Source organism: Gekko japonicus, unplaced genomic scaffold (genome assembly GCF_001447785.1).
Source record: "Gekko japonicus isolate JY-2015 unplaced genomic scaffold, Gekko_japonicus_V1.1 scaffold3794, whole genome shotgun sequence".
Lineage (NCBI taxonomy): Eukaryota > Metazoa > Chordata > Lepidosauria > Squamata > Gekkonidae > Gekko > Gekko japonicus.
This window is the reverse complement of record NW_015167656.1, coordinates 81166-94465: the sequence shown is the minus strand read 5'-3', so window position 1 is coordinate 94465 and position 13300 is coordinate 81166. Positions and strand designations below refer to the sequence as shown.

Genomic DNA, 13300 nt, shown 5'->3' with positions numbered 1-13300 from the left:
GCTTGTACCTGAATAAAACTTGGTCTTAAAGGTGCCACTGGACTGTTTTGGACTGGGGGGGGGGGCAGAGGGCTCTGCAGCTTACCTGGCTGCTTCTTGCTCTGAGGGTTGCTGGGAGCAGGGGGTGGGGCTTGTTGCATGTGCCCCCGCCCCCTGGGCTCTTTACTGCCGGAGCTCCGCTCCTGTGCGCTCCTGCAGGAAATGACCCCTGGGAATTCCTACCTGGGAATCAACATTTGAGTGCTATGGAGAGAGTGCACAGTATAGAACTGCAGACCACGACATGTAGCCACCATAGTAGAGTGATTATGAAACGGTGGCAGCGGCTTTGAATAGATGGGGAGGGGGCCATATAGTACCTCCTGTAGCCTTCCAAAACAGTAGCAAAGAGATCTGTCATAAGGTACAGGGGAGCCAGGGCCACGACCCTGCCCTGTAATTTGAGCACAGGCTGATAGAGGCTGATTCTCTGCGTCTGAACAGCTAATGTATTGTTTGAGGGTGAGAGGTTGCTATCTTTTTTTCTCTCTCTGCCTTCACAGGATTTCTGGATTTGATTCTGTGCCACAGTCCGTTTATGTTCCTGTAAATTCACAGCCCTCAGAACCTTGATGTCAGGTCATAAAGATGATCTGGAATTAAGCCCTTAATCTGCTTATGCGTTAGGTTCTACTCTTGGAATAAATCTACTTTGCCTTAGATTGTTTTCAAACTGTTCCTCAGGAGGCTTAACACCCTGGCCTGGTGTTGAATCTAATTTTGGCTAGCATCTCTGGTGACTATACATTTGCCTTAATTTATCTGGCGCGACTTAATAAAGTTCCACTGCTCACTTTACGGTCCTTGGCGATGCTCCCTCTAAGCTGTGGAGGCTTGTGAGCAAAAACTCTACTTTGTGAGCTACTGGCATTAAAGTTGTGAGCGAGTGAATCGGCTGCTGCATACATTAGTTTGCTCTGGAGCCCTCCTTCCTGAGCTGAGACAAAAATGTGTGAGCCGGAGGCTAAAAACCTGTGAGCTGGCTCGCACTAGCTCAGCTTAGAGGGAACACTGGCTGCGAGCGATGTTCCCTCTAAGCTGTGGAGTCTTGTGAGCAAAAATTCTACTTGGTGAGCTGCTGGCATTGAAGTGGTGAGCGAGCGATTCGGCTGCTGCCTCAATCAGTTTGCTCTGGAGCCCCTCCTTCCTGAGCTGAGACAAAAATGTGTGAGCCGGAGGCTAAGAAACTGTGAGCCGGCTCGCACTAACTCAGCTTGGAGGGAACACCGGTCCTCGGCACTGTGAACTTTCACTATCGGTGCCGAAGGGTTTATTAGAGACGGGGTTTTGTATGAATAAGAGCTGGGTTAAGATTAGAGGGGAAAGGACAATAATTTTTTTTTAATAAAATTTTGCAAGGCATTGCCATACACATGCGTCTCCGTGCACTGCCAAGCCAAGACAAAGATCTACTGCTCAAACAGCAGTGCCAGTTGTCATAGTGTGTGTGTATAAAGTGCAGTCAAGCTGCCGCTGGTATGGCCACCGCGCAGGGTTTCCAAGGCAAGAGACATTCAGAGGTGGTTTGCCGTTGCCTGCCTAGACCTCCTTGGCAGTCTCCCATCCAAGCGCTAACCAGGACTGATCCTGCTTATCTTCTGAGATCTGACAAGAACAGGCTGGCTTGGGCTATCCAGATCAGGGCCATCGTCACTGTTGTTGTTGTTGTTCAGTCGCACAGTTGAGTCCGACTCTTTGTGACCCCATGGACCAGATCACGCCAGGCCTTCCTGTCTTCCGCCGTCCTCTGAAGTTGGCTCAACTTCATGTTCGTTGCATCTATGACACTGTCCAACCATCTCATCCTTTGCCGTCCCCGTCTTCTTTGACCTTCAGTCTTTCCCAGCATCAGGGTCTTCTCCAGTGAGTGCTCCCTTCCCATTGGGTGGCCAAAGTATTTGAGCTTCAGCTTCATTATCTGGCCTTCCAGGGAACAGTCAGGGTTGATTTCTTTTAGGATTGACTGATTTGATCGTCACTGTACCCCTGTGCAAATGCAAGCACCTTGCCCCTTGATTTTCAAGGTCTGGGAAGGTGTGAGTTGAGGAGGACCTGGTTCACAGGGCAGGCCTTTGGCGACATGCAAGGAAATGAAGGCTCCTCTTTCGGGACTCGCCAGAGCACACCCAGGAACGGAAGCAAGGCCATTTCCTCTTTAAGAACACGGAGAACCGTAGGTTCAAGTCCAGTAGCCCCTTTGAGTCCAACAAGATTTTTGGGGATATAAGATTTTGAGAGCCGACGCTCCCATCGTCGGTACAAGTCAGAGTGGAGCTCTGAGTCCTCTTATGGTGATGTGATGGTAACGCACCGAATTTAAAAGCCTCACCACAAATTATAGAATGCACAGGCCGTGTCTGGGATCCCTGCCTTGTTTCAGGCATCACACAATCATACATTTACTTATTTATTTATTTATACTTTCAACTTGCTATACCGCCCTAATCCCGGAGGGTCTCTGGGCGGTTTGCATATATAGTGGTTCTAATAACCCTTAATCCCTGACCTGATAGGGGTGGAGTAGCCTACCAGCACCCAGGTGGAGAGCCTTGTTTGTTGCTCCGGCGTGGCTTACGTGAGTTGTGAGTTTTCGTTTCCAGCCTCTGTGGTGCCTGATTAGGATGAGGACCAATGCACATGGATGAGTGGCCTCAGCATCCCTCCCTCACCATTCTCCCAACATGAAAAAATAGTGGTCCCCCCCCCACTTGGGGAAACTCATGTGTTCCCAGAGATCATTTGGATTTCCCCAACAGGCTTAATACCAGCCCCCCCCCCAGGACAGCATCCCCCTCTGGGCTCAGACAGTTCTGAGGCGAATTGGAGTAGGGGCACATGGGATAGAGGGGTAAGAAATGAGAAAAGGGTCTTCTCTTTGGAGGAAGGACATAGAGGGGCATGGACCCCTGGAGGACATCATCTCCCCTGGTCTGAGCCGAGGACTTCTGTAAAGTAGTTCGATGCAACTCCCTTTCCTGATGCTGGTCTCTGGTTGGGATCTGAAGGAGGCCCCCTGCGGCTCTCCTTCGGCTAGACATCTATGGTTCTGAAGAGAGTTCAGGCAACGGTCCGTTGGTGGAAGCTCAGTAGGAAGGTGCATAACTAAGAACATAAGAGATGCCAATGTTGGATCAGGCCAAAGGCCCATCCAGTCCAACACTCTGTATCATACAGTGGCCAGAAATACCAGTGCCATCAGGAGGTCCACCAGTGGGGCCAGGACATTAGAAGCCCTCCCACTGTTGACCCCCCCCAACACCAAGAAAACAGAGCATCACTTGCCCCAGAGCCCCTATCTATACCTTGTGGCTAATAGCCACTGAGGGACCTCTGCTCCAGATGCTTATCTAATTCCCTTTTGAAGCCGTCCATGCTTGTAGCCGCCACCACTTCCTGTGGCAGTGTGAGATCCCAGTTCTGATCTCCGGTTCCTGTCTCAAAGCTGGAAAACTCCAGAGAGCTGGATTAAAGAATTCCCCCACCCAGTCGTTGCTGCCAATACTGAAGTCACAAAGCAATACTTGGCATCACATTAGCCTCTTACAGTCAATAAATCAAATCAGTAATCTTATAGTCAGAACATCCCTGGTTCATGGCAAGCAGGCACACTCTTCTTATGCTCTTCTTATCCATACTGGTACCTTTATGCTATTTTTTCCATGTTGGCATAATTCAATGCATTTGTCATCCTCACCGGTAACAAATACTGTCTTGCAGCCAGGGCTCTTTTTGTAGAAAAAGCCCAGCAGGAACTCATTAGCATAATAGGCCACACCCAACAGCAGGAACTCATTAGCCTATTGGGCCACACCCCTGACAGCACAGCTCATTAGCACATTAGGCCGCACCCTCATGTTACCAGAAGTGTGGTTATCCAGCCACACCCACCTTTTGCTTGTTATTCTGTTTACCTTGTTTGTTGTCCAAACCCAGGGCCTTTTTGTAGCAGGAGCTCCTTTGTATGTTAGGCCACACACCCCTAATGTAGCCAATCCTAATGAGTTTCTGCTGTTGGGTGTGGCCTATTATGCTAATGAGTTCCTGCTGGGCGTGGCCAACTTAGGAGCCAGCCGGAACTCCGTTCCTGTGCGTTCCTGCCCCAAAATAGCCCTGCTTGCACCAGTAGATCAAGAAATGAAACTATGTTTTGTCCAAACTATCTTCTTTGGTATGTCTGGCAATGTATCACTTGTGTCAAAATTTAAAAAAAATATATACTTTTTGTGAATGTTAGGAGCAATTTCTGTTGGGAGCGAAGTATCCTGTAACCATATTCCCAAAAGTAGCATAATAGCTATATACCGCTGAAATGTTGATCTCTCTTAATTTTAGCAGTATCAGAGCCAGTTATTTCAACAAACAGAAGATGTAGATGGGAAAACAGAAATCATCATTAAGGTAAGGACAAGCATCAAGACCGGCACGTTTCTGCTTCCGCGTTTGAATTGAAATAAGCAATTTAGGCTTCACGTGAAACCATATTATGACCTTATCTTAGTTTATAAACGCAAATCATGGTGTATTGGTGCTTATCTGCTGTCCTTTTCACCTGCTCGGCAGTCCTTTTTCTGTAGTGTGGCAACTTTAAGAAACAGAACAGCTCAGACACTGTTGTAGTTTGCAGAAAACATGCTTTGGAAACTGACCAAACTCTAGTTTCTTTTTCTGGTGTGCTGGTTGCTCATAAACCATGGTTGGTTGTTGGAGTTTCAAGTTGCTTACACTTCAGTCATTACAGAGTTAAGTGTTGTTTGATAGGAAACAGGCTGTTACAGTTACATAATGTATTCTAAGGCGGGAAAGTGTGTGGGAGTTGCTTAGCCTAATGAGGTGACCTGTAACCTTTGTATTGGTCAACTAACAACTTGCTTGTGGAAATGCTTTGATCTAGCATTAATGTATCCACAAGTTTTGTGGCCTTTGTGTGAAGGAGACAGGAAGCGCTCTCTTGAAGCCGACAGAAAGATAGAAAGATGTCGCTCTTAGCAAGTAGTACTGAAAGTGACTGTAAGCATGTAACCTTTTCTTTTATTTCTTTTATCCAAAGTACCCTACCCATGCTTTATTTTGTTTTGTAGTAAAGATATTTTCCTTTTAAGTGATGTGACTCTTGTGTTTGCAAAACGACCATCGATCTTGAACCTCAGAATCCCAACATTGGTCAATTTGAATGTCATGCAAAACTGTAATTAAGCTTTCTGAATCATTCTTTGCTGTCTGAACCGAGGGAATCTGAGTTGTCAGTCTCTGTTACTGGCATGTGAAGAGGTGACGGCTGTCAGGTTCCTCTTGGCTCCCAGCAATACAATAATATATCCTGTTGGTGTTTCTGTGATCCATTTATCTGTGATGGCCCTCAGAACATTCTTTCAGTTTCGTTTAATATCATGATGCTTTGCTCCCAAGGCCTGATCATGGCTGTGGTCCAGCAAGTGAGCACCACAAGCTAAATTTTCCCTGCTGAGAGCTATGAAATAGCCGGTATGCTGTGCCCTTCTACAGCTAACAGTGAATCCCAGCGTATGCACATGGAGTGCAGCCATTTTCTCAATATCTTGCGCTGGGATTTTGGTATATTGTGTGGCATTTTCACACACTTTCCTGGTGGCGATGCAGTGCGTTCTTAATAATAAAGGATTTGCAGATGCAAGGAGGGAAGAAGAGGGAGTATGCCACTTGAAGAGTGAACATAAGAACATAAGAGAAGCCAGTGTTGGATCAGGCCAATGGCCCATCTAGTCCAACACTCTGTCACACAGTGGCCAAAAATACCAGGTGCTTTCAGGAGGTCCACAAGTGGGGCCAGGACACTAGAAGCCCTCCCACTGTTGCCCCCCCAAGCACCAAGAATACAGAGCATCACCTGCCCCAGCCTGTGAGTTCCTATCTATACCTTGTGGCTAATAGCCACTGGTGGATTTTTGCTCCATATGCTTATCTAATTCCCTCTTGAAGCCGTCTATGCTTGTAGCCGCCACCTCCTCCTGTGGCAGTGAATTCCATGCGTTAATCACTCTTTGGGTGAAGGAGTACTTCCTTTTATCTGTTCTCACCCGACTGCTCAGCAATTTCATTGAGTGCCCACGAGTTCTTGTATTGTACAATGCTTTTAAGTTCTCCAGAACCCTTCACAAGATTGCCACAGTGCTCTGGAGCACTCGAAAGCTTGCACACTCTTGTGTATTATTTTGATTGGTCTTAATAAAAGGTGCTGCATGGCTTTGTGTTTTTGGATTTCACCTAAATTCAATTACACTACTTACCATTTGTGACCATATCTAGCCTCCTGTAAGCTGCAGGGTCAAGGTATCAATTAGGGGTGTGCAAAAGAAAAAAATTCGGTAAAATTCGGATTCAGATATATCAAACCCGAATTTTTTCGGGAACCCCCCCCCCCAAAAAAAATACCTATACTGGTATGTATTACTCACATGAGCAGTAGATGCCTTAGCACTGTGCTTCCATGTTGGGCCACTGAAGCAATTTTAATGTACTTCTCTGGCACTTTGTACTTTCAGGTTTACAGATAATTTGCAGGCAGATGGTGCGAACGAATTAGGTGTTAATCAGAGTGTGAATCAGTAGTGCCTGAAAGCAAATAAATCCATCTGCAGGAAAGATGGCCTATGCTAATGCTCTCACAGCATGGCAATTTATTCACAGCCAAGAATCTCTTCCTGTGTCGGGCCTTATACAACTGCATTGACTTGCTAATCACACCTGGATAATTGTACGAGTGGCATACAGATTGAGCTGTGAAATGCACTCTCTATATCTTCATTTGCTCTCGTTTTGAATGAGCCACCCAAACATACTTCTAATGAACAGAAGAACAAATGGTCAGTGCCCAAAATATCACTTTCTCCTGCTATAATAGAAATGGTGCCTAAATATGAGGGGCCGTGGCTCAGTGGTAGAGCATCTGCTTGGCATGCTGAAGGTCCCAGGTTCAATCCCTGGTATCTCCAGTTAAAAGATCTGGCAAGAGGTGATGTGAAAGACCTCAGCCTGAGACCTTCGAGAACCTCTGCTAGTCTGAGTAGACAATACTGACTGTGATGGACCAGTGGTCTGATTCAGTATAAGGCAGTTTCATGTGACTGGTGCTGTTCTTTGCCTGAATGAAAAACTTCAGTTATTCTCAGTTCAGGGTCAGTTCTTCATGCGGAGACTCCCCCATCCCTCCATTCTCACACCTTTTTTATTATTATTATTTATTATTGAAGCTTATATACATAATCTTACATTAAATCATTGTACAATCATCTTATCCCCCTCCACCCCCCTCCCTCCTTATAGTATCTTCATATTTTTAACCATGTGCACAGATTCTTCATTCGTATTTGGATATTTGGATTGGCTTCCCCCCTTTCCACCCATTCCTTATATCCCACCCATTTATTCGTAATCTTTTGACATTTCTCCTCCCATGTCTCTTCAGTAATTATCTGTGCAAATATATCTGATTGTACGCGTTCAAAGACATAATTATTCCATTTTTCCATTGTCCATTTGTGCCTATCCCTCCATCCCAATGCTATTACAGCCATCCCGGCTAAAACCATAATTTTATATAACTCCCGTTTATTTCTTTCCACTTTTTTATTTCCCAATATTCCAGAAATATTCTCACACCTTCTTATCAGGACAGAAATAATCGTGGTGTTTCCAAGAGGCTGGGAAAAAGTAAAGGGTCTAATGCAGTCCTCGGCTTACACAGCTAAGAGTCCTAGTATTTATTTAGGAATGAGCCTCTGTCTTTTGCGACAATTTTATGTGTAAACTGATGATCAAAACTGCTAGTTAAGTGCCGTATTCTATTTGAGTGACATTTACTTAAGCGATTATTTGCATTTCCCCCTGGCCACTTGGACAAAGTTAACGTTGTTGTTTCTATATTATGTAATCATAGGACAGACTGTGTATTTGAGCCCTTGGAGCACGTGTGCTGCTCTGTTGCTTAACTATCTCTGATCTCTGATCACGTCCGGTCTTCTGGACTACGAAGTCAGAAGCAGTCCCCGGCCAGCATATTTGCTGCAATAGCCCTGGATGGCTTTTGGTTCTTCAGAAAGGGTCTGAAGAAGAAGAAGAAGAAGGAGAAGAGATTGGATTTATACCCCGCCCTTCACTCGGAGTCTCAGAGCGGCTTACAAACTCCTTTCCCTTCCCCTCCCCACAACAGACACCCTGTGAGGTGGGTGGGGCTGAGAGAACTCTGACACAAACTGCTCTTTTTCAAGGACAGCTGTGCCAGAGTTTGTGACTGACCCAAGGTCACATCAGCAGGTGCAAGTGGAGGAGTGGGGAATCAAACCCGGTTCTCCCAGTTTAGAGTCCGCACACTTAACCACTACACCAAACTGGCTCTGAAAGGAAGACAGACGAAAACTAGTATGTCTGCTTAATCTTTCAAAGTGCTTAGTCGCTGTGTGAAACAGTTGATTTTTACAAAGCCATCTTACAAAGAACAGGTTTATCGTAAATGCTGCTATGGGTTTCCAAGAAAGAATCGACTTTCATCCCTCATTGACTCTTTTTTTTTTTGCATTGTGACAGCAATCCTGTGTAAACTGTGGCCGTGACGCTATGAATGAATGCACCGGCTGTCACAAAGTCAATTACTGCTCAACTTTCTGTCAACGGAAGGTAAATAAGATCCTTAAGCACTCCAGAGTATACTGGTCGGGCAGAACTTGTATGTCTGGAGGGGGGGGTTTGATTTGGGGAGGGGCTATGACTAAATGCAAGAGCCTCTGTTCTGCATGCAGAAGGTCCCAGGCTCAATCCCCGGCATCTCCAGTTAAAAGGATCGGATAGGAGGCAACGTGAAAGACCTCTGCCTGAGACCCTGGAGAACCAGTGCCAGTCAGAGTAGACAATACCGACTCCGGTGGACTGATGGTCTGGTTCACTATAAGGCAGCTTTGTGTGTGTAGTGTTGCAGAAACAAACATCGATGATCAGGGGTCATTTCGTAGAAAAAGAGCTAGGGGAACTCATTAGCATAACTCATTAGCATATGCCACACCCCCTGACATCAGGGGCCCGGCGGTGGACCTGCAAGGCTGGCGGGAGTGCGAGGAAGCCCCGCCAAGGCCCTCCTTGGCCCCACACAGGCAGGGGTGGGGAGAGGCGGGGAGGAAGCAACTTACCCTCCCTCTTCTCCTGCGTCCTCCTGGCTGAATGAGGGCTGGAAGCGGGGCGGCCGGAAGCAGGGGGCAGGGCTTCATCATGTGCCCCGCCCCCCTGCACCTCACCCGGGGGAACTGCGTTCCCCCCCGAAATGACCTCTGTCCATGATACTCTGTTCTTCGGGGTTCACCATTCATTTCCCTGAGTTGGAACCAGAAGGGCTGTTTGGTAGATTCCAGCCTAACTCTCCAATCTTACCTACAGTCGTCTTGCTCCACGTCTCCAATGGAATTTATGACAGCATCATTCTCAGCCTTTGTCTGGCAATGTCACAGTGCATGTTCCCTGAATAATTCCTTTATTTAATCAATTAACAATCTGTCTTTTTTGCTCATTTGCAGGATTGGAAAGATCACCAGCATATGTGCGGCCAGTCTGCTACAGTTACTGTTCAGACAGAAGAGGTTCATGTTACGGACAATGTGATGGAGAAAGTTGCTGTCTGAAAGGCCCTACCTCTTGGAATTGTGTGTTTGTGTGTGTGTGCGTGTGCGTGTGTGTTAACAGACTGGCCGGACCAGTCATCCTACTGTGATTTCATACAATTCAAAGGACCAAGCTCATTGATCAAGAAGATCACATTTGTGCAACCATTTCCATGTTGCTGGCCAGCATAAACTCTTCTTTGACCCTGCAGAAACTGAAAATACATTGAATTGAGAATGTGAAGTGGCTCCACTTACGTTAAGGGAACTCTGAACCAACTTCACAGGGCTCTCTACAAACCCTTTACAAAGCTGGCTGGCGGTTTAAATATCTGCATCTTCTTTGAAGTGACTTGTGAAGGTTCTTTAAAGCGGCTGTTAAGAAACGCTTTCTTTTGAGATTCCGCCAAAGCAATTGCATCAGTCTTGCTCTCCCATGCTGACCGACCTCTCATTTTAAAAACATGTAACATCCCAATCCTTCATTGGGTTTCGTTATCATTTAGATATTGCTTGGTTGTATTTGGAATTCCATTGCCGGGAATAGATTTGGCTCTTGTGTTATTTGGGAGGTGTCAACATGGAGGACAAAATCCTGATATGCTCGAAGTTCTGCATGGTGATGTGTCATGTTGAGCCAAGTACAATGCGATCGTGAAACTTCTTGTAGTGTTCGTTCAAGGGCAAATGCAGATCTGGGTTATACAGGTACATGTAAACAATGGGTGGTGATCAAAATGTGAGCTGAGATGACAGCAGAGCTTGGCCTAGCTATCTCCGCCTCTCATAAGATACAGCTTTCCTTGTGTGTGGACTGCCTTCTTTTCTCCTGGTGGACAGCAGAGAGTGCACAGTATCTCCATACCTCCCCTCTTTTGTAGGCACATGGCTGAGTAAGGCTACTCTGAGGGAGAGATGTTAACGCTGCTCCAGGTGTCTGAGCTCAAGCTGGCCAGCAAGATGCCTCAGTTTTTCCCTTACTCTTACCTCACCTTCTGTGCCCTTGGCTGTTTTTGACTGTTCAGAGCCAGTTTGGTGTCGTGGTTAAGTGTGCGGACTCTAATCTGGGAGAACCGGGTTTGATTCCCCACTCCTCCACTTGCGCCTGGCTGGATGACCGTAGTTCTGATAAGAGCTGTCCTTGGAAAAGAGCAGTTTCTGTCAGAGCTCTCTCAGCCCCGCCTACCTCACAGGGTGTCTGTTGTGGGGAGGGGAAGGGAAAGGAGTTTGTAAGCCGCTCTGAGACGCCTTTGGGTAGTGAAGGGCCATGGGGTATAAATCCAATCTCTTCTCTTCTTCTTTCTACAAAGATCTGTAGAAGGAGAGGCCACTTCACTATACCTGCCATCGGTTAAAGTATCCTGCCATCACAATGTGATGTGGTCCATAGGGTCACGAAGAGTCAGACTCGACTGTGCGACTGAACAACAACAGCCATCATAAGAGGCGAGCATCCTCCCATACACAAATTGTCTAATGGCCGGGCCAGATGTGAATCATAAGAAGGGACTGGCCACTTGCACAGTCATGGACTTATCATCTTTCTACAAAGATCTGTAGAAGGAGAGGCCGCTTCAGTATACCTGCCATCAGTTAAAGTATCCTGCCATCACAATGTAATGTGGTCCATAGGGTCACGAAGAGTCGGACTCGACTGTGCGACTGAACAACAACAGCCATCATAAGAGGCTAGCATCCTCCCATACACAAACTGTCTAATGGCCGGGCCAGGTGTGAATCATAAGAAAGGACTGGCCACTTGCACAGTCATGGACTAGCGTTCCTGCTACAGAAAGAGCCCTGGATGGATAGATAGATGATAGATGGATGGATGGCTCTTTTTGTAGCAGGAACTCCTTTGCATCTTAGGCGACACACCCCTAATGCAGCCAATCCTCCAAGAGCTTACAGTAGCCCCTGTGAGAAGAGCTCTGTAAGCTCTTGGAGGATTGGCTACATTCGGGGTGTGTCGCCTAATATGCAGAGGAGTTCCTGCTACAAAAAGAGCCCTAGCTGTTCAGCATGTGAAGCATGGCCTGCAGATCACAGTCCCAACACACAAGAACCAAAGGTCAATATTATGGCATGAGTAAGTGGCATTTTTGATTCTCTGTTCTGGGCTTTGGTTCCTCCTTCATTCTGTAAATGAAATGCTAAAATGTTCTTTCAGGTATTTCTGTTTGAACTTAACAGGGATCAGTTAAAAACTCCTACCTTGCACAGGGTTTACAACTCTGCCTTCACACAGCCAAAAATAAGACTGAAGGTGCAGCTGTACATTTCCACAACATCTCACTTGGGGAGAGAGGCCTTACGTTATAATGGAACGATGGGTTTGAAAATAGCACCTCCGAAGTGTTAAAATTGGAACTCATAAAGTGAATATTGGTTCAGGCCATATTCACGCCTATGAAAAGAAATGAGTCCTATGACAGAATAACAATAAAATACTATTAATGTTAGTGTAATGAGTCTGGAGATGTACTGTGCAAGCAGATCATCCTTCTGACTGGGGAGAGTGCAGTATCTGCTTCAGTACAAGCAAGAAATTGCAAGTAGATAAATAGGGACCCCTTCGGTGGGAAGGTAACAGCGTTCCGTGTGCCTTGGTGTTTAGTCATGCTTGTCACATGACCACGGAAACGTCTTCGAACAGCGCTGGCTCTTCGGCTTGGAAACGGAGATGAGCACCGCAACCCTAGAGTCGGATTCGACTGGCTTTCGAGCAAGGGAACCTTTACCTTTTTACAGTATCAAAAACTGGAATTAACTGACATTGTGGGGACACGATGCAAGGAGGGTCGGTATCTGAGGGATATCGACAGTCACGTTTTAGTCTAATTTTAGTCTGTTCCTGACAATCCTAAATAGCCGTCTTGCAAAAGGTCAGTCCTGCAAAGCACTGAATACCCACCACCCAGTAATGGCACTTCCATCATCATGATTTCTTAGGTAACAGCCAAACAGGGCATTTTTCCTTCATTCAGGGAAACACGAATCGTTTTTGCTCTCGTTTCCCTCAAAGTGAGTAACAAGTCTGTGCCTGCAGTAGCTACTGCAGCCTTTTTTACAGATTAGGACGTGAGCAACGCTCCCTCTAAGCTGTGGAGTCCTGTGAGCAAAAATTCTACTTGGTGAGCTGCTGGCGTTAAAGTTGTGAGCGAGCCGTTTGGCTGCTGCATAAATTATTTTGCTCTGGAGCCCCTCCTTCCTGAGCTGAGACAAAAATGTGTTGAGCCGGAGGCTAAAAACCTGTGAGCTAGCTCACACAAACTCAGCTTAGAGGGAATACTGGAAGTGAGATAAGCGATCCCTAAAAGAAAATCCTCTATAGGAACTGTGGTATTTGAGGACTTCATGTCTTTACTACTTCAGCTGCTAATATACTTAACAGCTGTGAAGTTTACTCAGTCTGTTTTCTAAATCCCCCGACGAAGCTCAAAACACTCCCTCTGAGCAGGTAGCTATGCCTAGCATTGGTATTAGGGCAGCAACCAACGCATATCCTGTGTGTGTGAGAGACAGGAGGAGAAACCAAGGTATTTTGACTTAAAGGTAAAGGTAAAGGTTCCCTTGCTCGAAAGCCAGGCGAGTCCGACTCTAGGGTTGCGGTGCTCATCTCCGTTTCAAAGCCGAAGAGC

At 46.4% G+C, this 13300-nt stretch overlaps 1 protein-coding gene across 1 annotated transcript in view; it reads left to right on the top strand.

Moving 5' to 3' along the window:
• Positions 1-10130, top strand: part of DEAF1 (DEAF1, transcription factor) — a gene marked incomplete at its 5' end in the record, with an annotated part of 39283 nt that extends 29153 nt beyond the window's left edge. The window contains 3 exons of the mRNA XM_015414109.1: positions 4372-4437; positions 8599-8688; positions 9576-10130. Of these exons, the coding sequence (XP_015269595.1) occupies positions 4372-4437; positions 8599-8688; positions 9576-9680 (261 nt within the window). The remainder of the gene's footprint in view (positions 1-4371; positions 4438-8598; positions 8689-9575) is intronic.
• Between the last annotated feature and the right edge of the window lie 3170 nt (positions 10131-13300).